Raw genomic sequence first — 27,521 nt, 5'->3', positions numbered from 1 at the left:
TTTATTTATTTGACAGAGAGAGAGAGATCACAAGCAGGCAGAGAGGCAGGCAGAGAGAGAGGGGGAAGCAGGCTCCCCGCTGAGCAGAGAGCCCGATGTGGGGCTCTGTCCCAGGACCCTGAGATAACGACCTGAGCCAAAGGCAGAGGCTTAACCCACTGAGCCACCCAGGCACCCCCCAAAATGTTCTTTACAGCTGTTTTTTCCCTAGTCCTTTCAAGGTTCATGCACTGCATTTGTCAATATTAAATATTCCCCCCTCAATTCTCCTCTACCCACCACTTCTCTATTCTTCAGAACAACTGACTCCTTTAAGAAGTCCTGTCTGACCATCCCACATAATACCCCATATTCTAGATTTCCTCAATTTCCTCAGTGTTAGACTCAGATCCAAGACTTAGCAAGAACAGCACAAGAGGCTTGCTAGGCACCTCCCGTTGCATCACATCAGGAAGCACATAATGTTGGGCCACCTCACCTCTAGACTTGCCAAGCTCAACCCACTCAGTCAATGTGGTAACAACTAGATCACTCTATTTTAAAGGCCTAATTTTCTCTTTGTAATCAGTAATATGTAGAAAAATAATTTGAGACTACTTGAACACTTTTGTTCCCAATAACCTTCCTCTAAATTGTTTTAATTGATGATCTCTGCCCAATTCAATCATTATATTGATGATTACAAAATAGTGATTTTTTTAAAAAGTTCTATTATTCCCTCCATATGTATTAATTGCCATTCACCTGTTTTTCATTTTTGTCTCTGACTTGCTTTTTAAAAAAATCTCTACAAACTCATGTATTTTTGTTTCTTAATTCACAATGTTATAATCCATTATCTTCATTATCTATCATTTTTTCAATTTTCAAATTGTCTACAATTTGGCCTCTGGGAATCTCTTCAAACCTGCTCCTATGTCCTTCCAACATCACCTCATAAACCTTTGAGTACTTCCTCACTTTCCAGTATTCAGTTACTTATCCAAGGAGCTCTAGTCTCGTTTAGTGAGAAATGATATTGAGGATTCAATATCTGCATACTAAGTGTGCTTACATCTACCAGGCTGCCATTTTAACAGGTTGCTTTTAATCTCTTGCCCAGTGCATACAACACATTTTCAATTAAGACTCTGGAAAATACTCCAGGATTGTAGATACTTCTAAGCAAGTCTGTGATTTCAAAGTTCATTAAATAGAGATGTCATTTCTCTCTGCTCCTCACTTTCTGTTTTTCTTTAAACACTTCTCAGATCTATGCAATAAATGATACAAAATCACAAATGCTTGTTCGCGTAACACAATCATTACTGTTTTATTCTCCTCACATCCTGGTTCAGCAAGCATCAAAGGAGAGTGTAGTATTACTGTTTGTACGTACATACATACATATAGATGCACTGTGTGACTATATACATACACATAAATACACACATTTTCCTTATTAAGAGACAGCGGTAAGGATATATAAGTGATTAAAAATGCATCCTTTTTAGCTGCCTGCATGGCTCCCAGTGGGTTAAGCATCTGCCTTCAGGGCAGGTCATCATCCCAGGGTCCTGGGATCGAAACCCCATATCTGCCTCCCTGCTCAGTGGGGAGTCTCCTTCTCCCTCTCCCTCTGCCTCTCTCCCTGCTTGTGCTCACTTGCATATGCATGCTCTCACTCTCTCAAATAAATAAAATCTTTAAAAGTAAATAAATAAAATAAGTAAATCAATATTTTTAAAAAACAAAACTATTCCTATTCCATGGTTAAAAAACACAAAGAAGTGAGCATCTGGCTGGCTCAGTCAGAGAAGCATGCAACTCTTGATCTTGGGAGTTGGGAGTTCAAGCCCAGAGATTACGTAAATAAACTTAAAACGAGAGAGAGAGAGAGAGAGAAGAAACAGAAACTGGTAACATGTATAGGGTACAGAGTGAAAAGGAGATCTCACTTTCAATCCCATCCCTCTAATCATCTACTTCTGACCTTAGAAGAAACCATTTTTAGTTTTCATGCCTAGAGGAAGACATATATGTGTATGTATATGTGCAGATTTGATTTTTGTATATTATAGAATACTATAAATACTCTTCTATACTCTACTTTTATACTTAATGTTTCCTGAACATCTTGCCATATTGGTACTTGCCGAGATTCCTCATTTAACAGCTTCACAGTAAATCTCACTGTATGGATGTACTACAATTATTAACCATCCATTATTAGTGGACTATCAGTGATCACTTTATTTTTTTCCATTATAACTAATGGGACAATGAACATCTTATAGTCATTTTGTACCTATAAAAATATACCATAGGATAAATATCTTGAAATAAAACTGAAGAGTGAAAGGTTTATTTATTTCACATTTTATAAATTTGCCAAATTGCCTTCCAACACTATCAATTTCCTCTCAACAAAAAAGTACGTAATTGTTTCCCTCTTTCCAATACAAAGTATTAAACTTTTTGACCTCTGACAATCTGATAGGTGAAAAATGGTACTTCACTACAATTCTAATGTGTGATTTACTAAGCATATAAAGATAAATGAAAATGACTTTTTTTTCATTTGTTTAAGCACTAATGTCATCTGTATTTCTTTTTCTATGAACTATTATTCTTTTACTTTGTACTTTAACTACATTCTTTTGGGTTCACCAGTCTTTCACTTCTTACTTTACAGGATACACACCCACATTTGTATATGGAAATATGCCCTAGATTGTTGTATGTATTATAAATATTTCCCTCAGTTTTTCTTCTTTTAATTTTGCTTGTAACATCTTTTTCTCTGCAGAAATCCTAAATTTCTATGTTGCAAAATACATGTTTTTAATGGTTCCTCTTTTGTCATGTTTTATAAAGTCATTTCTAGGGGCGCCCAGTGGCTCAATCGTTAAGCATCTGCCTTTGGCTCAGGTCATGATCCCAGGGTCCTGGGATAGAGCCCTGCATCGGACTCCCTGCTTGGCGGGAAGCCTGCTTCTCCCTCTCTCACTCCCCCTGCTTATGTTCCCTCTCTCGCTATGTCTCTGTCAAATAAATAAATAAAATCTTTAAAAAATAAAAAGTCATTTCTAGGGGCACCTGGGTGGCTCAGTTGGTAAGGCATCTGGGTCTTGATTTTAGCTGAGGTCATGATCTCAAGGTCATGAGAGCCTCACACCAGACTCCACACTCAGCGGGGAGTTGACTCCCCCCTTCCCTCAGCCCCTCTCTCTAAAATAAATAAATAAATCTTTTGAAAATAAATTTAGAAATAAAGTTATTTTTTTTTAAGATTTTATTTATTTGTTTGACAGAGACAGCAAGAGAGGGAACATAAGCAGGGGACAGTGGAAGAGGGAGAAGCAGGCTTCCTGCTGAGCATGGAGCCCAATGTAGGGCTCAATCCCAGGACCCTGGAATCATGCCTTGAGCTGAAAGTAGACACTTTACAAGTGAGCCACCCAGGCACCCCAAGTCTTTTCTATTTAATGTTTATAAATAATGATTTTCCTATATTTTCACCTAGTGTAATTATCAGTTCATCATAAATATATGTAAATTTATTTTATTTTATTTTTTTTTTTAAAGATTTTTTTTATTTATTTATTTGACAGACAGAAATCACAAGTAGGCAGAGAGAGAGGAGGAAGGCAGGCTCCCCGCTGAGCAGAGAGCCCGATGCGGGGCTCGATCCCAGGACCCCGGGATCACGACCCGAGCCGAAGGCAGAGGCCCCAACCCACTGAGCCACCCAGGCGCCCCTGTAAATTTATTTTAATATAAAGAAGGCTTTACATTTAAATAAGAGCTTCTCCAATCCCAAATACTCTCAGAGAATCAGAAAAGCTATTGTTCTTCTTCCCCAAAACCAACAGAGTACTCATTCAAATAACTGACATTTAAAACCCAAGAAAATTCCCAACAGATTAAAAGTGCCAGATAACTTAAAATAGGTCCTTCTCAAAGTTATAAAGCTTCATAGCTGCTATACTTGACCAATCCCTAATGAATTTTCCAAATAAAATATGAAATAAAAGAAATAATATTCAACTTGAGATTTCTACAATATATCCATTGTATTATTTAAAATAGTCTCTTCCAAAAAATAAAAAATAAAAAATAAATTTAAAAAAATTAAAAAAAAAATAAAATAAAATAAAATAGTCTCTTCCTTGGGGCACTTGGGAGGCTCAGTCAGTTAAGTGGCTACCTTTGGCTTGGGTCCCGATCCCAGGATCCTGGGATCGAGCCTCCCATCAGGCTCCATGCTCAGTGAGGAGCCTGCTTCTCTCTCTGTCTGCTGCTTCCCTGGCTGTGCTCTTTCTCTGATAAATAAATAAAATCTTAAAAAAATATATTCTCTTCCTTAATTTGCTCATCACTAAAGAACCTTTTATATCCCATTTTTATATGATTAGATAATAATGACAACCAACAAAACTTTAATGACAATATCTATCAAGAAGACTTCTCTCTATATGTCATGTATTAAGTATAAGAGGTTCGGGGCGCCTGGGTGGCTCAGTGGATGAAGCCTCTGCCTTCGGCTCAGTTCATGATCTCAGGGTCCTGGGATTGAGCCCCACATCAGGCTCCTTGCTCAGTGGGGAGCCTGCTTCCCCCTCTCTTTCTGCCTGCCTCTCTGCCTACTTGTGATCTCTCTCTCTCTCTCTCTGTCAAATAAAATATTAAAGAAAAAAAAAGGTATTTATTAAAAAAAAGAGGTTCATTACCAATCTACATAACTCATAGATGATAAAATTGATCTAATTACAAATTCAACTTTTTTTAAAACCCTTTTTAATGAAGAAATGTCTTAGAGGGAAAATGTGATCAATTTATCCAAATGACCAAAGTCAACTTACCATGTGTGGAGCACTGATTGTTGCTTGGAAACCTGCAAAAGAAGAAGAGAACTACTGACACATTCAGCTGCAAAAACATACCAGATACTCCACATAACTCCTTTCCTAAGATTCACAAATTCTTTTCCATAATAATATTTTGTTTTTATGATCTCAAGAAAATAAAACTTTTATTTTGCATTTTAGAGTACTGTCAAGCAGCAGTTAAAATGAGAAAATACAATCATGCCAAAGGCTAATATGCTCATTTAGTACAACACTCCCACTATTTCCAAAAATTTCTTCTGCCACAGTTAGCTAACATACAGTTGTCAAGAAGTTGAGTTGGTAAGTTTATGACTTGTTTTCTCTCCAGGTTTATAAAAAGAAAATAAACTTCCATATATATATATAACAGGCATGCAAAATCTCTGAAAATTAAATTGCCTCCTATTTCTGGCAACTTATTGGGCAACTGGCAATCAGAGTAGCTTGAGACTAAAAAACTATCTCAGTTTACTCTTTATACTATTGCGTGATTTCACAATCTTTTCTCAGTTTTTAGCTTTCAAGTTTTTTCTTCCAGTGCTGCTTTCTCGAAACTTATTTACCTGCTTCTGCATCTGAAGCAATTTTCACTGAGCGGTGGTAGCAGGTGCCTTCGGGGTTCAGAAGCTCCCCAGGATCTTCTCTGCTGACTGTTAGAGTGCTTCAAAAGAAGAAAGCATGGCAGCTGGCAGACAGAATCCTGAGGCCCTTCTAAGCCTCAAAGGCGCCCACTGCCAAGGCTCAGCAGTTCATCAAAACCTGCTTCAGGAGAAGGAGTTAAATACTGAACTTTCTAAAACCAAGCACAAACCAAAAAATTCAGGGCAAGTGAAGCAGAGAAGTCAGTAACCACTTAATTATACTTATTTCCTTTAATATTCATTTAAAAAATTGATGTTAATGTGAAAAAAACTTTAGTCATTAAGGCCCTAAAGAAAGCTCAGCACTCAGCTTAAATTTAAATTTTCATTAAAAGTATGTTTCAAGGGGCGCCTGGGTGGCTCAATGGGTTAAATAAAGCCTCTGCCTTCGGCTCAGGTCATGATCCCAGGGTCCTGGGATCGAGCTCCACATCAGGCTCTCTGCTCAGCAGGGAGCCTGCTTTCCCTCCTCTCTCTCTCTCTCTGCCTCTCTGCCTACTTGTGATCTCTGCCAAATAAATAAATAAAATCTTAAAAAAAAAAAGTATGTTTCAAGAAAAATGTTTAAAATATTCTTTATAGGGGCGCCTGGGTGGCTCAGTGGGTTGGGCCTCTGCCTTCGGTTCAGGGTCCTGGTATTGAGCCCCGCATCGGGCTTTCTGCTCAGCAGGGACCTGCTTCCCCCTCCCTCTCTCTGCCTACTTGTGATCTCTGTCAAATAAATGAATAAAATCTTTAAAAAAAATAAAATAAAATACTCTTTATATATATTATATATAGTTTGAAAAAATAGAAAAAATACTTAATACATAACATCATTTTATTGAAAATGCCTGTTTGGAATTATGACACTTAACTGAGGCATAAAATTCACACTAGCAAGGTAGTAATAAATATCTGTGTCCCAGTCCATTTTTACTTAACAAAATATACAGTAAGTGAGCAAAAACGTGACATTTTGAGAAGTCCAGACCTTACCTATTGATTGTGGAGAATCCATATAAGGATTACATTTTGCATAGTGGGAACGGTCTGTGGCCAGCATTACTTCAAATACTTTATCTGTTTTGATGATTCCATTTTCTGAAATGAATGAGGCAAACATTTTAAGCTAGGAGTGAGAGGACTAGATGTACTTTAGAATTTACTTTGGTTGCACTGGAGAGCAAGATTGGAAGTTGTTGCAATGACCCAGGTAAACACAACCTGGTCTTCAGTGATGACACAAAGGATGAAGAAAAGTAGAAGGATTTGAGTTATATTTAATAGGTAATATATACCTAACTAACTAGCTTTGGAGGAAAGATAATGGGTAATGGTTCAGATGCTGATATCATACACTGATTTGCAAAATCCTGGAAAAGCAGCAGAGTTAAGGAGGAAAGGATAACTTAGTTATTTGTTAGTGGCTATAAACCATACAAGTGGAGATAATGCAGCAGTCCACTGAACACATGGATCTGGGGCTCAGGAAAGAGATCTAGGACAGTGATATAGACTTCTAGTAATATAGATGGTAACTGAAGCAATGAAAGTGAACTCAAGTAGCCAGGGAAGAATACACAAAGAAGAAAAACAAAAGCAAACATTGAAGAGATGTGCAAAGGAAGTGGGACCTTCAAAGATTATGACAAAAAGCAGCTACGTGATGAAAATCAAGTAGATAAACTGTTACAAAGCCCAAGAAAGCAAGGTCAATGATTATATTTGGCTCCCCCAATGAACTATAAATTCTTTGAGATTAACTATACTATGTTAAACTCAAATAACCCTCATGGTACCATATACAGTTGTTATTCAGTAAAGTCCTTATTAACTCACTCAATATGCTTACTGACTGTCTAATACATACCAGACACAATGGTACACAGGATTATTATTATATAGGATTAAAAATAAACAAGATAACATAATTATAATTTTACAATGTAAATAGGTGAATTATATAGTATAAAAGTATACTTTAGTAAAGCTATTTAAAAAAAAATTCAGGGGCGCCTGGGTGGCTCAGTGGGTCAAGCCGCTGCCTTCGGCTCGGGTCATGATCTCAGGGTCCTGGGATCGAGCCCCGCATCGGGCTCTCTGCTCAGTGGGGAGCCTGCTTCCTCCTCTCTCTCTGCCTGCCTCTCTGCCTGCTTGTGATCTCTGTCTGTCAAATAAATAAATAAAATCTTTAAAAAAAAAATAAATAAATAAAAAATAAAAAAAAATTTCAAAGGGGGAGCCTGTGTCGCTCAGTTTTTCTTTTTTTTTTTTTTTTTTAAGATTTTTAAAAGTAGGCAAGGGGCGGGGGGTGAGCAGGTTCCCGCTGAGCAGAGAGCCTGACATCAGGTTCAATCCCAGGACCTTGGGATCATGACCTGAGCCCAAGGCAGAGGCTTTAACCCACCCAGGCACCCCTGGGTGGCTCAGCTGGTTAAGCGTCTGACTCTTGGTTTTGGCACAGGCTAGTTTTGGCACATGATCTTTGGGTCCTGAGATCAAGCCCCACCTTGAGCTCCATGCTTGGCAGAGTCTGCTTGTCCCTCTCCCGCTGCTCCTCCACGTGCTTGCTGAATCTCTCTCTCTCTCCCTCATAAATAAATTTAAAAATTTACAAAAAATTCAATGGGACTAGAAGTGGCAATCAAGAAGCTTTGATTCTGGGGAAGAATGAAAAGAAAACAGGGAAAGAATGGTGACTTTTGGGGCACCTGGGTGGCTCAGGGGTTAAAGCCTCTACCTTCAGCTCAGGTCATAATCTCGGGGTCCTGGGATCGAGCCCTACATCGGGCTCTCTGCTTGACAGGGAGCCTGCATCCTCCTCCTCTCTCTCTCTGCCTGCCTCTCTGCCTACCTGTGATCTCTGTCTGTCAAATAAATAAATAAATAAATAAATAAATAGAATGGTGCCTTTTGGTGCAGCAATAAAGGAAAAAGAGAATTAAGGATACTGTAGAAACAAGAGTAACAGGATGTGCCGACTCCTCCCCTTTTCCCAGTACTACTCCTAACACATCACCATCCATTAAAGAAACTGCAAGTCACTAAACTAAAAAAAAGGTGTTCTGGAACTGTGTCCACAAAATGTTCAAAAATAGGAAAAAGAAAAAACCCAACTCCATTCAAAGATACTGTAAAAAAGAAAACAAAATGCAAATCAAAACATTTCAGCTGAGGGGCACTTGGTGGCTCAGCAGGTTGAGCACCCAATTCTTCATTTTGGCTCAGGTCAAGGTCTCTGGGTCATAAGATCAAGCCCCCCCCCAGCCTTGAGCGCCAAGCTCAGCAAGGAGTCTGCTTAAGATTTTTTCCCCTCCCTGCTTCTGCTCTCTAAAATAAATACACAAATAAAATTTTTTAAAAAATAAAAACAAAAAACGAGGGGTGCCTGGGTGGCTCAGTTGGATAGGTATCTGACTTTGACTCAGGTCATGATCTCATGGCCCTGGATCAAGCCCCATGCCAGCCTCTGCACTCAGTGGGGAGTCTGTTCCTCCCTCTCCCTCTTCCCCTCCCCCGGCTCATGCTCTCTCTCTCAAATAAATAAAATCTTTAAAAACTTAAAAATTAAAAAAACATTTCAGCTGATTTAACAGAAACAATAATTTTAAAACTATACTCTGAGAAAAACAGCAGAAAGTAAGTAAAAGTATTACCAGGAACAATCAACCTCACGACATATACTAATAAAACTATCAGACTTTAGAGGCACCTGGTGGCTCAGCTAGTTATGTGTAAACTCTTGATTTCAATGCAGGTCATGATCTCAGGTTAGTGAAATTGAGCCCCACAGTGCAGGGTGTGGATTCTCTCTCCTCCTCCTTCTGCCCCTCTTCCCCCTGCCCCTGCACCCAAGCCTGGCTTGGGAGCACGCTCCCTCTAAAACAAAAACAAGCAACAACAACAAAAAAATACCATCAGACTTTAAAGGCATGGGAAAAAAAAAATCCTCAGAACCTCAAGGGAAAAATTACCTAATAAGGGTTAAAAAAAACTACCTAATAAGGGTTAAAAAAATAAGGGAATTACCTAATAAGGGTTAAAAAAAAAAAAAGTTAGGCAACCATCAGACTTCCTAAGAGCAAAATTCAAATCAAAGCAAGAATGAAGTAACATTTTCAAGAAATTCAAGAAAAGAAAGTGCAGGGGCACTTGGGTAGCTCAGTCAGTTAAGCATCTGACTCGGTTTCGGCTCAGGTCATGATCTCAGGGTGCTGGGATCGAACCCCAGGTCAGGCGTGGCATTCAACGGGGAGTCTCCTTGAGATTCCTTCTCATTCTCTGCCTGCCCTCCACCCCCCACCCCATACTTACTCACTCTCTCAAATAAATAAGTAAATCTTTAAAAAAAGGGGGGGGGAGAGAGAGAGAGAAAGGAAGGAAGGAAAGAAAGAAACAGACAAAAAGAAAGAAAATGCAAATCAACAATTAAAAGAAGCAAACTACTGAGGCACCTGGCTGGCTTAGTGAACATAGCATGCAACTCTAGATCTTGGGGTCATGAGTTCAATCACCACACTGGGCATAGAGCTTACTTTAAAAAAAAAAAAAAATTTTTTTTAAAAACCCCACAATAACAAAAAAACAACAAAAAAAGAAACTACTACTGCATTCAATAACTTGGATAAATCTCAAAAGTACCAATTTCAGTTAAAGAAGTCAACCAAGAAGACTATACGTTATATAATTCCATTTATGTCAAATTCTAGAAAAGTCAAAACCATAGTGGCATAAGGCTGATCTATGATTGCTAGAGACGGGGGTAAAAAGAGTAGATTAATTGCAAAGGCGCATCAGGAAACTGTAGGTAAAAGAAATGTTCTGTATCAGAGATCAGCAAATTTACATAAAAGTCCAAATAGTAAATATTTCAGGCTTTGCAGACAAAAGTCTCTGTTGCAAGAACTCAACTGTCAGTGTAGTATGGGAACAACCACAAACAACACCAAAAAAAGGCTGTATTAAGAAAACTTTTACAACTAAAAATAAAGAGTTGGGGCGCCTGGGTGGCTCAGTCGGTTAAGTTGTGACTTTTTTTTTTTTTATAAAGATTTTATTTATTTATTTGACAGACAGAGATCACAAGTAGGCAGAGAGGCAGACAGAGGGAGAGCGAGAGGAGGAAGTAGGCTCCCCGCTAAGCAGAGAGCCTGATGCAGGGCTTGATCCCAGGACCCTGGGATCATGACCTGAGCCGAAGGCAGAGGCTTCAACCCACTGAGCCACCCAGGTGCCCCAAGTTGTGACTCTTGATTTCAGCTCAGGTCACGATCTCAGTATCCTGGGATCATGCCCCACTTTGGGCTCCATGCTCAGCCAGGAGGCTGCTTCAGGATTCTCTCTCTCCCTTTGCCCCTCCCTCGGGCACTCACACTCTCTCTACATAAAATAAATAAATACATCTAAATAAATAAACAGCGGCGCCCGGGTGGTTCAGTTGTTTTAAGCATCTGCCCTCTGCTGGGGTCATGATCCCAGGGTCCTGGGATAGAGCCCTGCATCGGGCTCCCTGCTCTGTGGGAAGCCTGCTTCTCCCTCTCCCATTCCCCCTGCTTGTATTCCCTCTCTCACTGCGTCTCTCTCTGTCAAATAAAGAAATAAAAATCTTTTAAAAAATAAATTAAATAAATAAATACAGACAGACAGACAGTAGACCAGATTGGCTTGTGCAGCGTAGTTTCCTGACCCTTATTCTGTATCATTAGGGTGTTGGGTTACAGAACTATATTTTCCGAATTTTTCAAATTGTAATAATTTTTTTTAAGTGTGTGCGTGTGGGGTCGGAGGGCGGGGAGAAAGAGAGAGGACGTCAGTGCATGCAAATGTGCACACGCCCACGAGGGGGAAAATCTTAAGCAGGCTCCAGACCCCGGCATTGTTGGGCTCCATCTCACAACCCTGAGATCATGACCTGAGTCGAAATCAAGAATCAGACACTTAACTGAGTCACCCAAGCACCCCCTGAATGGTTTTTTTCCCCAAAGATTTTATTTATTGAGGGAGAGAAGGATAAGCAGGCTCTCCGCTGAGCAGGGAGCCCCACACAGGGCTCCATCCCAGGACTCCAGGATCATGACCCGAGCTGAAGGCAGATGCTTAACCAACCGAGCCAACCACTCAGTTAAAAACCAAATGGTTTTTAAAAGCATGCCACTATTTATTAAAAAGCTGAACACATCAAGGCTTAGAATCAAGCTTTATTAGACCATTATTGGGTGGTTTCCAAAAATTCCACCACAAGATTCTTTTTATTTTTGCCCCAAATTCTGTATTTTGAAAGATGCCTAAACTAAGCTACATTTAATAAGTTAAGTCATTTTGCCATTTTTGGTAATTTGACACATACAACTACCAGTGCCCTGAAATGTTTTTATCAAACAGCTAAATAATTTAATGTTTCACTTTTGGTGGCTAGCCTAATTACGAGTAAATGTGTAATTACCATTAGGCTGTCTAAAATAGTGAACAGCTTTAGAACCACCCATACCCAATCCTCCTGCGCCCTTGGGACCAAGGACCTTAATTAAATAATTATAATAATGGCTAATGTTGGTCCAAATATGCAATTGATCCAAAGGAGAAGTCAGCAGGATTCAAAAAGGAGAATGCAATAGAATCCAAGCCATAAGTCAAATAATAAGAAACTTGAAAAGATTAGAGCCATGTTAAATGTCTGTTTCTCTTTTCTACTTGTGGGATGGTAGGAGGCTGCAGAGGGAGATAAATTCCATGGAAAAAACAAAAATGTTTTAAGAGTCATGATTTAGATATGAAGAAAACTAAAATGTGACATGATTTCAAGCAACTGATCAAATGTAAAAAACAAGGAAAAATATCTGACTATTCCTCTACAATAGTTGGGCGGGGGGGTCTGTGATGTTGGAAACAGAAAGTAGGGAATAAACTCACAGCAGAGTACATAACTCAGCCAAATGTTGACACAGTCATACAATTGATGACTACTGATTTCCAACACTTAAAAATCAACAAAATACAGAAAATTTATTTACTGCTGAAGACAAAATACAAATTATCAACTTTGACAATGTGAAAGAGCCACTAATAAGTTGGAAAATAAGAGGGAGAACTCCCTAGTATCCTTTCTTACAAAGTAGAAGGGTTACCAGAGATAGTGTTAGTTTATAAATTATGAAAAAAGAACTGAGGTTAAAGTATATTATTAAAAGTTGGAAAGGTAACCACAAAAAAGGAAGCAAAAAATTATGATATAACTATATGAGGGAGAGCTGGGTTGGTAGTGTTAAACACTTCTCCATCTTGGCAGGAGGTCAACAGATAATGTCTGAAGTTGATAAAACACGAAATGACAGTTTAACCACAATATTTAAAGACATGAAGATAATCACCGGAAAAAACAAAAAAAATGTAGTTAAAAGTGGTTCCCTGTAGGCAGTGAGTCTAAGGGTAGGGAGGAATGGAGCCAAGCAATTGTGATTTTTCAATAAATACCCTTGTGTAGGATTTTATATTTTAACCATATACATATATTACTTGACTAAAAATTAATCTTGGGGCACCTGGGTGGCTCAGTTGGTTAAAGCATCTGACTCTTGATCTCCATTCAGGTCTTGATCTCAGGGTTGTGAGCTCAAGGCCCACACTGGGCTCCACGCTGGGTGTGGAGCCTACTTAAAAAATAAATTAATTCATAAATTAATAAATTAATTTTAAAAATCTTTTTTAAAAAATAAAAATTAATCTTAATTCTCCCAACCTTGTTATCATAGATTGTACGTATTTATATAAATATATACACAATACACACACACACACACACACACACAGCCCTCCAATTAGCAAGATGCAAGATGTGGCAGGGGACTCCTCCTTCACAGTGGTAGAATTTTAACTGGGCTCATTATCTAGCCCCTCTGTAGTTACATGTAGTCTTACAATTAAGTTCTTGTCAACAGAACATACACAGAAATTATGTATTTGCAACTTCCAGATTATCCCCTTGAAAAGGAATGGGGTTTTTCTCTTTTCCCATTCTTTTCCCCACTGGCTGGAATATGGAAATGATGGAGGTAAACTATCTTCAACCTTTCAGATAAGGGAAAGACTTTAGGAAGCACAAGAGAGGTGGAACGCAGGTCCTCAACGCTTTGGAACCACCATATTATCTCTGAACTGCTTATGCTTGGGTTGTTACAGGAGATAGAAACTTTCATTTTGTTTTAGCTATTGTTACTGTGGTCTGTTACAGCAGCTGAACAGGCACCCTAATGCACACAGTATATGAGGAGGAAAACAAAATTAGTCTGAAGAACAGGACTGGAATTGGAGCATGGGAATAGGTGGTATAAGACCCTAAAGAGGCCTGAAATCTGAGCAACAGGTGTTTACACTTGATACAGTAAGCAATATGAAGCCTGGGCAGGCAAGCAACCTAACAGAAAGCAGTATACTAGGAAAATGAGCATAACGTGTAGAACGGAGCTGAGGGGAGGGAAACAGTAAGACAACCCATCAGACACTTGGAGGTCTATCATTCCAAGTGTGGACTAAGAACCCTGGCTGGGAGAGTACCAATGAAAGTAACAGTGAAGTGATGACTAAGAAAGGAATTCGTAAGAGCTGCTGAGTTAATGTGGTAACAGACTGAAAGAATCAAGAACTACTCCAAGATTTTTGATCTAGGAGAACAGAAGAATGGAAGCAACCCTGGAAAAAATGGAAAGGATGAAAGCCTGTGCTGATATGAAGCACTGAACACAAGAGGGAAAAGGTAAACTGTCACGGACTTCATACTTTCTCTAATCTTGCTACAAAGTTACATCTCAATAAAAGAAGTATTGCATTACATTGTATTACTTTATTTGACCTGAACAGTTGTTAACCATCTACTCTACATTCCTTCTCAATTATCAACATGCCAGAAAAACCGGTAAAAAATGAACAAACTGGTCACCTTTTACTTCCTCTCTAGAATGATTAGGCATAAGAGGTAAGCAGAGCTTGAGACACTTTCAGTATACAAAGTCTGAGAGAGATTAGTTTTAAATTCATACTATAATCAAAGAAGAATTTCACATGATGGCTAATTATGATAAAGCGTATCATCTAAGTACCAGAGATTATTTAAAAATACAATTTTTTTACTAGAGTTGTTAAATCATTATATTGTACACTTGAAACTAATGTAGCACTCTGTCAGATAATTTAGAAAGAAAAAACACATCTTTCCCGGGACTCTTATCACTCCAAAAATATACATAAAGTTAACTATTTGTTTTGACACTATTTCTTAAACAAAGATGTTCCCTGGACTACTCACATTTGACAAACTAAAATGCTATACAGAATTCTAAAATATAAGTAACCAAATGTTAACTTCTGTGGCTCTCTTCCTAACATACATGCGCATGCGTGTGCGTGTGCACGCGCGCGATTTTACGGAATCCATGATGCGACTGAAATCAGTCCTTAGGAGTTTAAGGTACAGTTAAAGCTGATGACAGATCTCTTCTATGATATTCCTTACAGAAAAATGGTCAACCATTCCTTGCTTCAACATATTCTGCAATAGAAAACATTATTTTTCAAAGCCAACTCTTTGATTGTTAGGATAGCTTTGTGAATACTTCCTTACAATGAGCCAAGATCTGCCTTCCATTTGTCCTGGTTTGACCCTCAAGTCATGACATTTTCTAAAATATTTAAACCTATTGCTCTCTCAAGCTTCCTCATTGCTAATCAAACCACCTCAATCCCATCAAATCACCATATAAAATGCTGACTCTCTCTGGTCATCTTGATCACCCTTGTCTGATAATCTTTTGTTATTTTCACTGCTACTCTTAAAGCATGTTGGCCAAAACTAAATGTAATACTAATAAAAAAAAATACGTGGAGGTGCGCCTGGGTGGCTGAGTGGGTTAAGCCTCTGCCTTCGGCTCAGCTCATGATCTCAGAGTCCTGGGATCTAGCTCCGCAATGGGCTCTCTGCTCAGCAGGAAGCCTGCTTCCCCCTCTCTCTCTGCCTGCCTCTCCACCTACTCGTGATCTCTGTCAAATAAATAAATAAAATCTTTAAAATAAAATATGTGGAACAGCACAATGGACTTAAGACCACATGAAATAGAATGTAATACAATCCAGCTAGATCTAGTGCTATCCAATAGAACTTATAATGATGGAAATGCTCTATGTCTGCACTAACAGGTCTAGCCTCATGTGGCTACTGAGCTCTCAAAATATGGTTACTGTGACTGAGAAACTGAATTTTAAACTTCATTTAACTTTAACTGATTTAAATTTAAGTAGACTGATATTAAAGCCTCTCCAATCATATAAATTAGATTCTACTCAATGTACTGTAAGTTTACCTGTTAGTATGTACCCATAACACTGACTTGAAACAAATCAAAATGAGGAGGACTGGACTCTAAATGAGGCCCCCATTTCTGAAAACAATCCCTTAGGATTTTCTTAGCTGGTTTATTTAGCCCATGAACACACATGGTAAAACTACTGGAATATTCTATTTTCCATTAGTTATGCTACTAGTAGCTAAGAATGACACTCTAAATAGCATAAGAAAATAATTCCAATTTGCTGGCAGAAATAAGTAAGAATACAAAAACTACAAATTATTATAATTCTTATTCAAATACCGAATCAAGGTCTCCACCGAAATGTCTTCTAAGCATCTCAAATACAACATCCCCAAAAATAAACTCGTGCTCTCCCACACCTCCTTCCCACCACCCAAAAGTCCCTGCTGCTCACTCACTCATTGTTTCCAACTCAGAAAATGGCAAATCATCCAACTGCCCAGGCCCAAAACCTTGCTCTCATATCCTTGACTCCAATCTTTTTCCCACACCCCAAATCCAAATCTAGGGCATGCAATTTTCTCTGCTTGGAATGCCTGTCTCCCGGCTCTATCTGCAAAGCTAGAATTTCTTCCCATCCACCAACTCTGCTCAAGTGACAGCGCAGTGAGGCCTTCTCTCCCACAACTGCAAACCTAGGACCCCACACTCCCAATTCTCCTTCTCTACTTTGTGACTTATCATGGGACATACTAAGTATTGTACTTGTTTGCTCCCATTAGAAGTAATCTACAAGAGAGAATATTTGTTTTGTTCAGTTTGGTATATAGAAGATAGTTAAGATAGTTAAACATCAGTTGACTGACAAATCCTGTAAACATGGAATATGCTAATGACATAATCAAGGATGCAAAATAAAAATAACTGATATAATTAGAACACTGGACTGAATTTTTTCTAACAAATAAAAATAGGTAAAACAAACAAACAAACAAAAAACAAACCAAATGTTTTAAGTGGCCACTATAGCATTTGAAGTCTATCAGTTAAGAGTTAACCTTATACAAATGCTCAGGTTTAGACACCCCTGCTCTAGGAGACCACCTTTCTCAACCTCAACTACTCCTGTCCCCATATTTTCCTAATTTCACCATGGCTTGATATTATTCCAATAAAAGTAGAAAATAAATTCTAATATAAACATTACCTAAATTGTCACATTTCCTGGATTAAGCAGGCTCATAGTTGTTTTAAGTTAATTTGTTTTAAGAGTACATTAGCCCATAATTGCAAAATAACTATATTCTTCATTTCTATAGACCTGCACTAAGATGGTAGCCATTAGCCACATGTGGCTATTTAAGTTAAATAAATAAAAATCCAGTTCCTCAGTTGTGTTAACCACATTTCAAAAGCTGAATGCCACATGTAGCTCTAGTGGCTACCATACTGAACAGGCCAGAGCTCTACTGGGCAGGACTGTTACAGACATTTTTTTCCCTAAAACTTTATTCTAAAGCATAAAACTGATTCCGCTGAAACACTGGAAGAATTTAACCTCAGAAGTTTCAAGTCTCTGTGTCAGTGATTCTCAAAGTGGTCCCCAGAGCAGCAGCAGCATTACTTAGGAACCTGTTAAAAATACAAATTCCTGGGGGCACCTGGCTGGCTCAGTCTGTGGAGCATGTGACTCTTGAACTCAGGGTTGTAAATTCAAACCCTGCACTGGGCGTGGAGCCTACTTAAAAAGGATAAATAAAGTAATTTATTTTTTTAAAAATACAAATTCTTGAGCCACAGCAATCTGTTTTAACTAGCTCTCCAGGTGATCCAGGAGGTTCTGAAGCATGCTCAAGTTTTAGACCACTTTCCTAAGTTACTCATGAGTGGTTGTTGGTGCACCTGGGTGGCTTAGTCGGTTAAACATCTGCCTTCAGCTCAGAACATGATCCCAGGGTCCTGGGATTGAGTCCCACATGTCAGGTTCCCTGTCCAATGGGGAGTCTGCTCCTCCATCTTCCTCTGCCCCTCCCCACCAAATAAATCAATAAAATCTTTTTTTAAAAAAGTGGTTGTCAAAAAAAAAAATTGGTTGTCATCATAAGCTATGAAATACTGAGACACACCATTTCATTCTACTATATTCCATAAATGATATATCAGCTATGAAATCATACATAACCAAATTTCTATTATGACATCTTATATAAGGAAAACTCAGTAGATATTTTCAATAAAATTATAATAATATTAAAACTAAAACAATCGTGAACTTCATTTCTTTAAAAAATATACAACCGTAATTTGCTTCCTCCTCCAATTTGCAGATTCTTTTTCACTTCAACACCAACATAACAAAGTTTTTCAAGTTCTTTATTTTAATTCCAGTATAGTTAACAGTATAGTGTTATATTAGTTTCAGGTGTACAATAGAGTAATTCAACAACATAATCACACTTTCATCTTTCTCTAAGAGTCAACTAAAAGCCTTTAAGTTAGGAAGAACACACAACAGTGGAATAACAGGAAAAGGGAGAAATTTTCAAATTTTGTGAAACCCTCGCATGAGAAGATAGTGCTTTTATAATAAACTAATAAGTAAAAATGAAATCTATTAGCTAGAATTCAGCAAGAAGTTGAAACTGACATTGCACAAGTATTACAAGAGGCTAAACAATTTGAACACTCTAATTTCCTGCAATAAATCATAGCTACAGTATAAGACTAAATATTTGCAGTATCAACATCCATGTATGTTAAATAGTTATCATTTTCTGATAGAAAAACATCGTTAGAAATTTCAGCTAAGAATAATAACACTGCAATAAAATGATTATAAAACCACTGGGGAAAGAGCTAGCTTGACTTACTAAAAATTTGGCCCAAAAAGGAGAGTCATTAAGAGCCTGATTACAAATTTCTGCCATAGCCAAGTGTCTACTGTGATAAGTTACCAGTGGAAAATTATTTAGTCACAATTTGTGCAATTTGTGAATGTTTTGGATGTGTTCACTAAAACTGTAGGCACTAGATCATTTTTAAGTAATGTTATTAAAATTTTTATAACATATTGAGTTTATGTGTAATCCATGGGAACCTAAATCACACTTAAAAACACCGCCTCAGGGGTCCCTGGGTGGCTCAGTTGTTAAGAGTCTGCCTTTGCCTAAGGTCATGATCCCAGGGTTTTTGGATGCAGGCCCCACATCAGGCTCCCTGCTCCTCAGGAAGCCTGCTTCTCCCTCTCCCACTCCCTCTACTTGTGTTTTCTTTCTCACTGTGTCTCTGTCAAATAAATAAAATTTTTTAAAAATAACAACAACAAAAAAAGTCTCAAACAACTTCTATATTAAAAAAAAAAAAAAAAATTACTGCCCCAGCATATAAATGTCCACTTCCACTCAAGTGTCCTTCCATAAAATGAAGACTGGAAATGCTTGACAGAATTTTGAATTCTAAACATTCTTCATTAATAAACGCAAAGGACACAATTATAAAATGTTTAAATAATGTAATAAAAAATAGTCAAACGACTAATATTAAGTACTAACCATGTGCCAAACGAGGATATTTATTTCTCTCACTCATCTTGGTACTCCTAGCACAGATCCAAGCACATAATGTCTTTTAATTGCATTTATGAAAAAGGGAATGAGTATAAGTTGAGAGATTTCCAAAGATTAAAAACACGAAAGTCCTAACCCTCCGGGAAATTACAAATCGAATTAGGAAACACGACAAACACAAGAAAAGCTAAATAACATATGACAATTAAAAATACCACGTGGCAGGATACGATTATTTACAAAATTGGTGGCAAATAGAGTGATACAAATTCTGACTAGAGTGAAGGGATTATAGACTGCGGTCCTCGATTTTAAAAAAGTAATACAGCACTCATCTCACCTCAAAATTATCGTAAAGGAAGGAATACAATAACTAAAGAGAATGATATAAAGAAACTGCCTTGAAAAAAAGTCATAACGTTCCACACATACAATTATTTGCTGGATCGAGGACCTCTAAAAGCTCCTGAAATACAAGTCTCTCAGGAACAGCATCCTCTGATTATTTCTTCCTCCGCCCCCCACGAAGATTTCCACTGGACAGCCGCCCCAGAAATTTCTCCCAGCATCCGCAATGACAATACTCTCATCTTTCCCTCCCTCCCCGCGCCTGTATCAGACCGCGGCATCTCCCTCCAGAGGAAAAAACGGAGGGCGGGGGAGGCTGTATAGGAAGGAGAGAATGCTTACACTGAGGCCGATTAAGGAGGAGGAAGGCGAGACCCCGCGGGGGTCGAGGGTGGAGTCCCCTCCGACCCAGCCCAGCCACTACCCGAGGCCAACAATCTCCCCACCCCGAGGGCACGCCCCTCGCCCGCCAGACCCGAACGAGCAGGCGACGAACTCGAGTGACAGCCCCACCACCTGTGTCGCAACCCCTCCCCCAGGCCCGTGGGGAGACGCCTGCCCCTACCCCACCAAGAGCGGCCCGTGGCTCTTTCTCTACCCCTCCAGTTCACGTCGCCAATGAGTGACAGGTCCCCGGGAGAGGCGATAGCAACGGCACGCCGCTCGACACTGCTGGTGAAACACTGCACCGTACCCTCCAGCCGGCACGGGGCGGGGGCGTAGACAGAGCGTTCCTGACCGCCCAGGGGGACCCACTCCAGGCCTCGCCTGGCCCAGTTGCCCCACATTGGGCGGGGGTGGCACTTACTGCGGAGATTGTGGATTAGCTCCGAGTGGCTGGCGCCGCCGGATTTCCAGGCCATCGCTAAGCACACCCGGAGCAGGTACAGAACCACCTTCAGCGCGGCGACGGTGCCCAGCAGCTTCCCCAAGAGTGAGACCACCTCCCACACGGTCACCGCCCCGCTCGCGTCCCCGCTGTAGTCTCCGCTGTGACTGCTGTCGCCGCCGGTGCCGCCACTGCGCGCTCCCGGCATCCCCCGCGGCACGCATGCGCTCTGTGACGCTGTGCGGCCTCGGGTGCGGCGGGGTGGGGCCGCGGGCAGGGGTGGCCGCGTGCCCCGCCGCCTGCGCCTGTGGCTGTTGCGGCTGCTGCGGGCGGGCTGGGAGCCCGGGCTGAGTCAGCGCCGCCGCCGCCGCAGCCGCCGCTGCGTGCCCCCTCTCTGAGGCCTCGGGATGCGCACCGCCGCCAACTTGCTGAGTTCGCCCTGCGGCCAGGCGGGGCAGGCCCCGGCGCAGTCGGTCGCGTGCCTGGCTGCGGCCTTGGTTACAGAGCGCGGTAGCACGACGGTGGGACCGATTCGTGACGCCGCGAATGCCCGATCTGGTTACGCCGCTGCCGGTAACTCCGTAGTCGCAGCCGAGTCAGCTGTTGCGAGCAGCGGGTCTGCTCCTATAGCTGTCCAGATTGTTAGACGGTGGGCTTCCTCCGTACTCCTCACCCAACCCAGTTGTCTAATATTTAGGTCCGTTAGAGTAAGAGCTCCGTATGGTGGAGCCTGAATAATCTTAATGGAACCCGAGGGCAAAGGCCCTCTTTCACCCGAGTACTGAGTCTCTGGCTTTGTGACAAGTGCATCAGTGTTTGGTTAGCAGAAACTTTGCGACCCTGGTTTGTTCTCAACTCTAAAGCACACACTCCGAGAGTGGAAGAACACCATAACAAGGCTGGGGGGAGGGGTGGAGCATGGGAATGCTTTGCTCCTGCAAACAATGCAATCGGCTAAAATTACCAGTGTCTAATGGAGAATGTTCTTTTCCCAATACAAGTGTGCATTTTCAGCTAATTAATCCCCACAAATTCCACCGTTAGACTGGACACAGCTTTATCGCTATCAGCCCTGCAAGACACTGAGTTCGTTCCGGAAGCTGACTGGTAACATTGCCCGTCACATCCAACTTGCTGCCTCCTAATCGGAATTGAGAATGACAGAATCCAGTTATCATTTAGTCCAATAAACTTTCAAGAACAAAGCAACGTCAAGACCTCTAGGCTACTGCATGAGCAATGATTTTCAAATTCCAATTCTCATCAGATTTTGTCAAATGAAACAGCCTAAAACCACTCCAAAGATATACTTGTACATTACCTGTTTTCTGGGATTCTGTGACAAAGGAAACCACATTCAAAACAGTGCTCTTGGGGCGCCTGGGTGGTTCGGTCATTAATCGTCTGCCTTCGGCTCAGGTCATGATCCCAGGGTCCTGGGATGGAGACCCACACTGGGCTCCCTGCTCTGGGGGAAGCCTGCTTCTCCCCGCCCGCCTCCACCTGATCCCCTCTCTCAATGTCTCTTTCTCTTTGTCAAATAAATAAATAAATAAAAATCTTTAAAACAAAAACAACAACAAAGCAGCGTTCTTTATGTGACCAATGCACTGCCTACTGCCCTAAGGAAGCACCTTAGTGTTCCTTAATATTAGAAATAAAATTGTCGATTTGGGACTCAACTAGTTTTCTATCTAATCTCTGCAGTTTCCCAATATTCTAGTTAAAAGAACAAAATGAGTCTACTCTCTACAAGAGCCTGGTAAGCCTCTAAAGCTGATCTAGACGGATCACATCTACATGTTGTGCTTCCATAAGCTGTGGGTGTGAACTAGGACTACCTTTTAAAGGAACAACCAAAACACAGTTACGAATGTAGTATAAAGGAGAGTTTAAAAAAAATTATTTTTAAAGTCAGTGATACCTTTTGTATGCAATAGGATTTACATGCTAATTGGGGAGATCTGCTTTGAAAGAAAACAGGCAGCAGACGGCAAAATATAAGTACTATTCTGGCCCAAAAGTCAAGAGCTATGCTTATTTACAACATCATGGGCTGGAGTAATCAAGAAAAGATAGGGGAAGGAACCAGTCCTTGAAGGATGACCAGGATTCCGAGAAGTAGAGAAGAATAAAAGGATGTTGTAGGTCATTCGAAGCACAGAAGCAGGAACCTAGAGCACTAATTCCTACACTGTCGACATTATATATCAAACTCATTCATTACATGCTTAAATGAATTGAGTAAGATTACACAGCTAGGCAGTGGATGTCAAAACTATAAGTTTTGGAGTTTTTAGAATTCCAACTCCAGGCTCTGACAGTGTATATTAACAACTAAGCAAATAATAAACAATAAATAAACAATAAGCAAACTATTTGCTTGAGAGACAAAAAGGGAGAGCTTTAGAATGAGTTTGTACAGTAGTGAACGTACTTCTATAAGAATTTAAGGATTTTTAGTATTTTCTATGGGTGCTGAGATACAAAACTGAATGGGTGAAGCTACTAGGTGGTTCCTCTTGCATTGATTTTTTGGTTTTGCTCTTAAATTTGTCTTACGTTGCACGATTATTGCACAAATGCACCGTTTCGGTGTTCCTATACTGACTTTGAGGACTCTGTTCAGAGCCACTTTGGTGAGGAAGGGTGGCCCAACTTCCTCCGGCTTGGGGGTTGATGGTACCCGCATTGCCGAAGGACGAGAATTGGCTCTCCGCAGCCACCGTCCGCCTTGTAACGTTCGGCCCAATCAGGACTCCACGGGAAGGGGCGGGGCTCAGAGGCGCGCGCTGTGTTCTGGCTGTACCTGTCTCAGTTGGTTTGCAATGGAGGACATTTATGCTAAGTTTGTGTCTCAGAAAATCAGCAAAACCCGCTGGCGACCGGTACCTCCGGGAAGCCTGCAGACCGCGGATACCTTCGCTGCGGGCTCTTGGGACAATGAGGTACCTCCGCTCCGGGGCGAGAAGCTCCTGCTTCCCCCTTTCTCCTGGAACCGCGCCGCTGGCGGTCCGCGCGCGAGCTCTCGCCTTCTGGCTCCTCTCGACATCTCCGTCCCCAAGTTCCCGTCTTAGGTTCTGTTGTCCGGTAACTCAGAGCCATCGATGATGTGCTTGAACCTCGAATCTCGTGTTTTAAACTGTCACCTTCCAGTGATCTGAGATGCTTTAAAAGCAAGGTTGCTTGAAGGCAATACAGATTTTACTGTTCAAGAGTTTGATGTAAATTTCATCTCAAGAGGAAACTTTCTGCTTTACAGGAAAATTATGTTTCACTGTGGTCTATTGGAGATTTTGGGAACTTGGACTCTGATGGAGGGTTTGAAGGAGACCATCAGTTATTGTGTGATATCAGACACCATGGCGATGTAATGGATTTACAGGTAAGTCTGTGTAATGTCCACAAGCTAACTTCTAAAAAACTGAGAGTAATATCTTTAGAGGTGCAAAGGACCTTAGAGTTTGTCTAGTGTTATTCAGGATTTACAGGAAACTGAGTTCTCTGTAGGTTATGGTTTGCTAATGTTAATTATATAACCACTTAATAGCAGAATCAGAACTGGCCAAGGGGATGTGAATTTAATCAGACTTTTAAAAATCCTGATTTGTTTGTTTGCTTAATTAGCTGGCCATCTACTGGGTGCCAAACAGTATTTGTGGGGGCTTTACAAAAGTCTAATTTTCATCACGTCCTGTAAATCAGGTGTTTTATGTTACTATGGGACAAATACCTAAGGTACTTTACATGGTTTTGCTTTTTGAATTCTTATAACAACCCCCTAAGTGGGGATTAGTTCTTCCATTTTAAAGGTTTACCAAGGCTTAGAGAACTTAACTTGGCCAATGTCTCAAAGCCTGTAAAGTGGGGAAAATGGAATTAAGTTTTCAAGTCCTGGTCTGTAGGACTTAAAAGTCCCTGCATTTTCTTCTATAGAAAACTGCCTAACCCTGAGAATGATTATTTTCTAAACCTCTATGGTGGTAGTCCAAAATTAAACCAGTTACAGGTGAAGGAGTTGAGGGGGAAAACTTTGTTATTTATCCTTCATGAAAATCTTTTCATTTGTGTAGTGGTTTTGACTTTGCAGATCCATCATCACATTTTATTTGTTTAGCATTTATAGGCTGTTTGCATTTTAAAATTGTTATACTACTAATTGAGTCAAACAAATAGCCCCCCCCCCGCATCAACATTTCTGAATCTGTAACAAGCAAGAATTTTCTGTTTAGTTTTTTGACCAGGAAAGAATTGTAGCAGCTTCATCAACAGGATGTGTAACAGTTTTCCTTCACCATCCAAATAACCAGGTAAAGAGTTTTTTGCTCAAAAACTGAATTTATATTTTAATTATTTTTAAGGAGGACTAACCTAGGTTGTATATAATAATGACACAATAAGTTTCATACTCAAAATATGGAGGGGAGGGACGCCCGGGTGACTCAGTGGGTTAAGCCGCTGCCTTCGGCTCAGGTCATGATCCCAGAGTCCTGGGATCGAGTCCCGCATCGGGCTCCTTGCTCAGTGGGGAGCCTGCTTCTCTCTCTCTGCCTCTGCCTGCTGCTCTGCCTGTGTTCTCCCGCGCTGGCGCTCTCTCTCTCTCTCTCTCTCTGACAAATAAATAATAATAATAATAAAAAATATGGAGGGGAGAAATACAGTATTACCTATCTTTTAGCAGATTAATTCTTGAACCAGGTTTGTGTAAGCTGTTATTGAAAGTAGATACCTCTTAAATTCTGTTAGTACAGAGCTATCGATGTGGTTTTCTGGCAAGTAATTTCCCAAGTTACTATTCTGATCTTTCGAAGAAAGAGCACCTTCTAGCTCAGGTATCATGAGAGAGAACAGGGACAGCTACTTTGCTTCTGTGGATAGAACCTAGGTTTTAATTAGAAGAGAGGATGCATTTTGCTGCTGTGGATAGAACCTAGGTTATAATTAGAAGAAAGGATGCACTATAAAGACATTTTATCAATGCCTTTCTTGTGTATTAAAAGCCCAAGTGGTGACCTTCATAGTGGTAGGGCAGTCCTTTAAAATAGCCCCATTTGTAGTAACATTTTTAAGTTGCTGGAAGAGAGTGCTCATTTGGATTTTTAGGCTAGTAAAGTTCATCTTCCTAATAGGCATGCCTAATAAATATAAGACCCAGATCTTAAGTATTTTTCCTGATGGTTTCAGTTAGAAAACCCTAGAGATTTCTTTCTTAGATGTAGGCTAATTCCCTTAAAAATTTAGGGTTGCTGTTAGGGACTCCTGGGTGACTCAGTTGGTTAAACGTCTGCCTTTGGCTCAGGTCATGTTCCCAGGGTCCTGGGATCAAGTCCTGCAACAGGCTTCTTGCTCAGTGGGGAGCTTGCTTCTCCCTCTGCTTGCTGCTCCCCCTACTTGTGCTCTTGCACTCTATCTCACAAATGAGTAAATAAAATCTTAAAAAAAAAAAAAAAAGAATTTAGAGTTGCTTTTGAACACACAACTGTCTGGTACCTAAACCATTTCTTTGAGGTAAGTTTGATATTGAGTAGCATTTTTTAAATCTAATCCAGTGTATACAGAACTTTTTTTTTTTTACGATTTTTTTTTTTTAAGATTTTATTTATTAGGGCGCCTGGGTGGCTCAGTCATTGGGCATCTGCCTTCGGCCCAGGTCGTGGTCCCAGGATCCATGGTTATCAGGGCTCCCTGCTCAGCCGGGAAGCCTGCTTCTCCTTCTCCCTCTCCCCTGGCTTGTGTTCCCTCTCTCACTGTCTCTCTCTCTCTCTCTCTGTCAAATAAATAAAATCTTTTTTAAAAAAATTTTATTTATTTGACAGAGAGAGAGAGAAAGAACAGGCAGTGGGGAGTGGTGGGCAAAGGAAGAGGGAGAAGCAGACTCCTTGCAAAGCAAGGAGCCCAATGCAGGGCTCAGTCCCAGGACCCTGGGATCATAACCTGAGCCAAAGGTAGACGCTTAACCAACTGAGCCACTCAGGTGCCTCATGTATACAGAACTTTGATGGAAGTAGTTTCTAGGCTTTAGTGTCCAGAAATACAAAGGAAAAATGAGAGAGTGACTCTTTTTCTAGAGGTGTATGGGATAGTCTATTCAGGGAAAAGTGCTAGTTTTTAAGGCTTTGCTTTGATTCATCCTATTCTCATTTCTGACACCTAGACTCTGTCAGTCAGCCAGCAGTGGACAGCCGCTCACTACCACACAGGTCCAGGCAGTCCTTCCTGTGGCAGTGCACCATGCACAGGTATTGTGTGCAGCAACCCCGAAATTGTCACCGTTGGAGAAGATGGTCGGATAAATCTCTTCAGAGCCGATCACAAGGAGGCGGTGAGAACCATAGGTAAGAAAAATCATCCTTTTTTATCTCATAACAGTTGAGCACCTACCATGCACTAAGCAGACCCAATGCTAAGTGTTTGAAGGATGTAAAAAGATACAAAGTGGGATCCCTTTACAAGACAATATGTTGCTAAGGCATGTATGAATGAGTGACTACACAGGAGAAACTATTTTTGTTTGTTTTGTTGTGGCCTGTGGGGATTCTCTAAGAATTGAGGAACAAGTGGCAATTAATTGAATCTAGGTTCTAGACCGTAAGTAATACTAAACGATAGCATACCAAACAAAGGGAATAACACGGAGGCAGGATAGGTCCACTTAGAGAAGGACAAAAAGCATAGTTATCAATACTTAACGATACTTATGTAGGACAGATGAAGCAAGAGAAGTGAATTGGGGCCAGGTTGGGAAAAGTGATGCATAGCTACCGAGGTTACATTTTGTTAGGTGGACCACTAAGGAGCCACTGGAACTTTTCGGTCAAGGGGATGATACACTCCTTGCTGAGCTTTAGAAGAGTTAGTCTAGTTAGTTCTCAACTGTGCTAAAGACAGATTTGCCTGACAGTAGTTTTAACAACCTACCACCCTAGACCTCCTGAATCAGAATCTCTGTGGATTCAGCCCATGAATGAGTTTCTTGTGGTATTACT

At 40.5% G+C, this 27,521-nt stretch overlaps 2 protein-coding genes across 3 annotated transcripts in view; one reads left to right on the top strand and one right to left on the bottom strand.

Annotated features, from left to right (window-relative positions):
• The window catches only part of LOC111147771 (protein-L-isoaspartate (D-aspartate) O-methyltransferase), a 44,114-nt gene extending 23,371 nt beyond the window's left edge, over positions 1-20,743 (bottom strand). For both annotated transcript variants that reach the window (XM_022503999.1, XM_022503998.1), the window contains exons 1-3: positions 20,515-20,743; positions 6,491-6,595; positions 4,845-4,876 (exon numbers count right to left, since the gene is read on the bottom strand). In XM_022503999.1, coding sequence (XP_022359707.1) covers positions 4,845-4,876; positions 6,491-6,595; positions 20,515-20,743 — 366 coding nt within the window. The remainder of the gene's footprint in view (positions 1-4,844; positions 4,877-6,490; positions 6,596-20,514) is intronic.
• Positions 20,744-23,314: 2,571 nt separating this feature from the next.
• LOC111147623 (nucleoporin 43) overlaps positions 23,315-27,521 on the top strand; it is a 12,177-nt gene continuing 7,970 nt past the window's right edge. Inside the window, exons 1-4 of the mRNA XM_022503801.1 lie at positions 23,315-23,483; positions 23,798-23,920; positions 24,768-24,845; positions 26,690-26,870. Coding sequence (XP_022359509.1) covers positions 23,364-23,483; positions 23,798-23,920; positions 24,768-24,845; positions 26,690-26,870 — 502 coding nt within the window. The 5' untranslated portion in view covers positions 23,315-23,363. The remainder of the gene's footprint in view (positions 23,484-23,797; positions 23,921-24,767; positions 24,846-26,689; positions 26,871-27,521) is intronic.

The sequence above is a fragment of the Enhydra lutris genome, unplaced genomic scaffold (genome assembly GCF_002288905.1).
Source record: "Enhydra lutris kenyoni isolate GAN:26980312 unplaced genomic scaffold, ASM228890v2 scaffoldscaffold17, whole genome shotgun sequence".
Lineage (NCBI taxonomy): Eukaryota > Metazoa > Chordata > Mammalia > Carnivora > Mustelidae > Enhydra > Enhydra lutris.
Note: the sequence above shows the minus strand (reverse complement) of the source record. Positions and strands in the feature narration are given on the sequence as shown.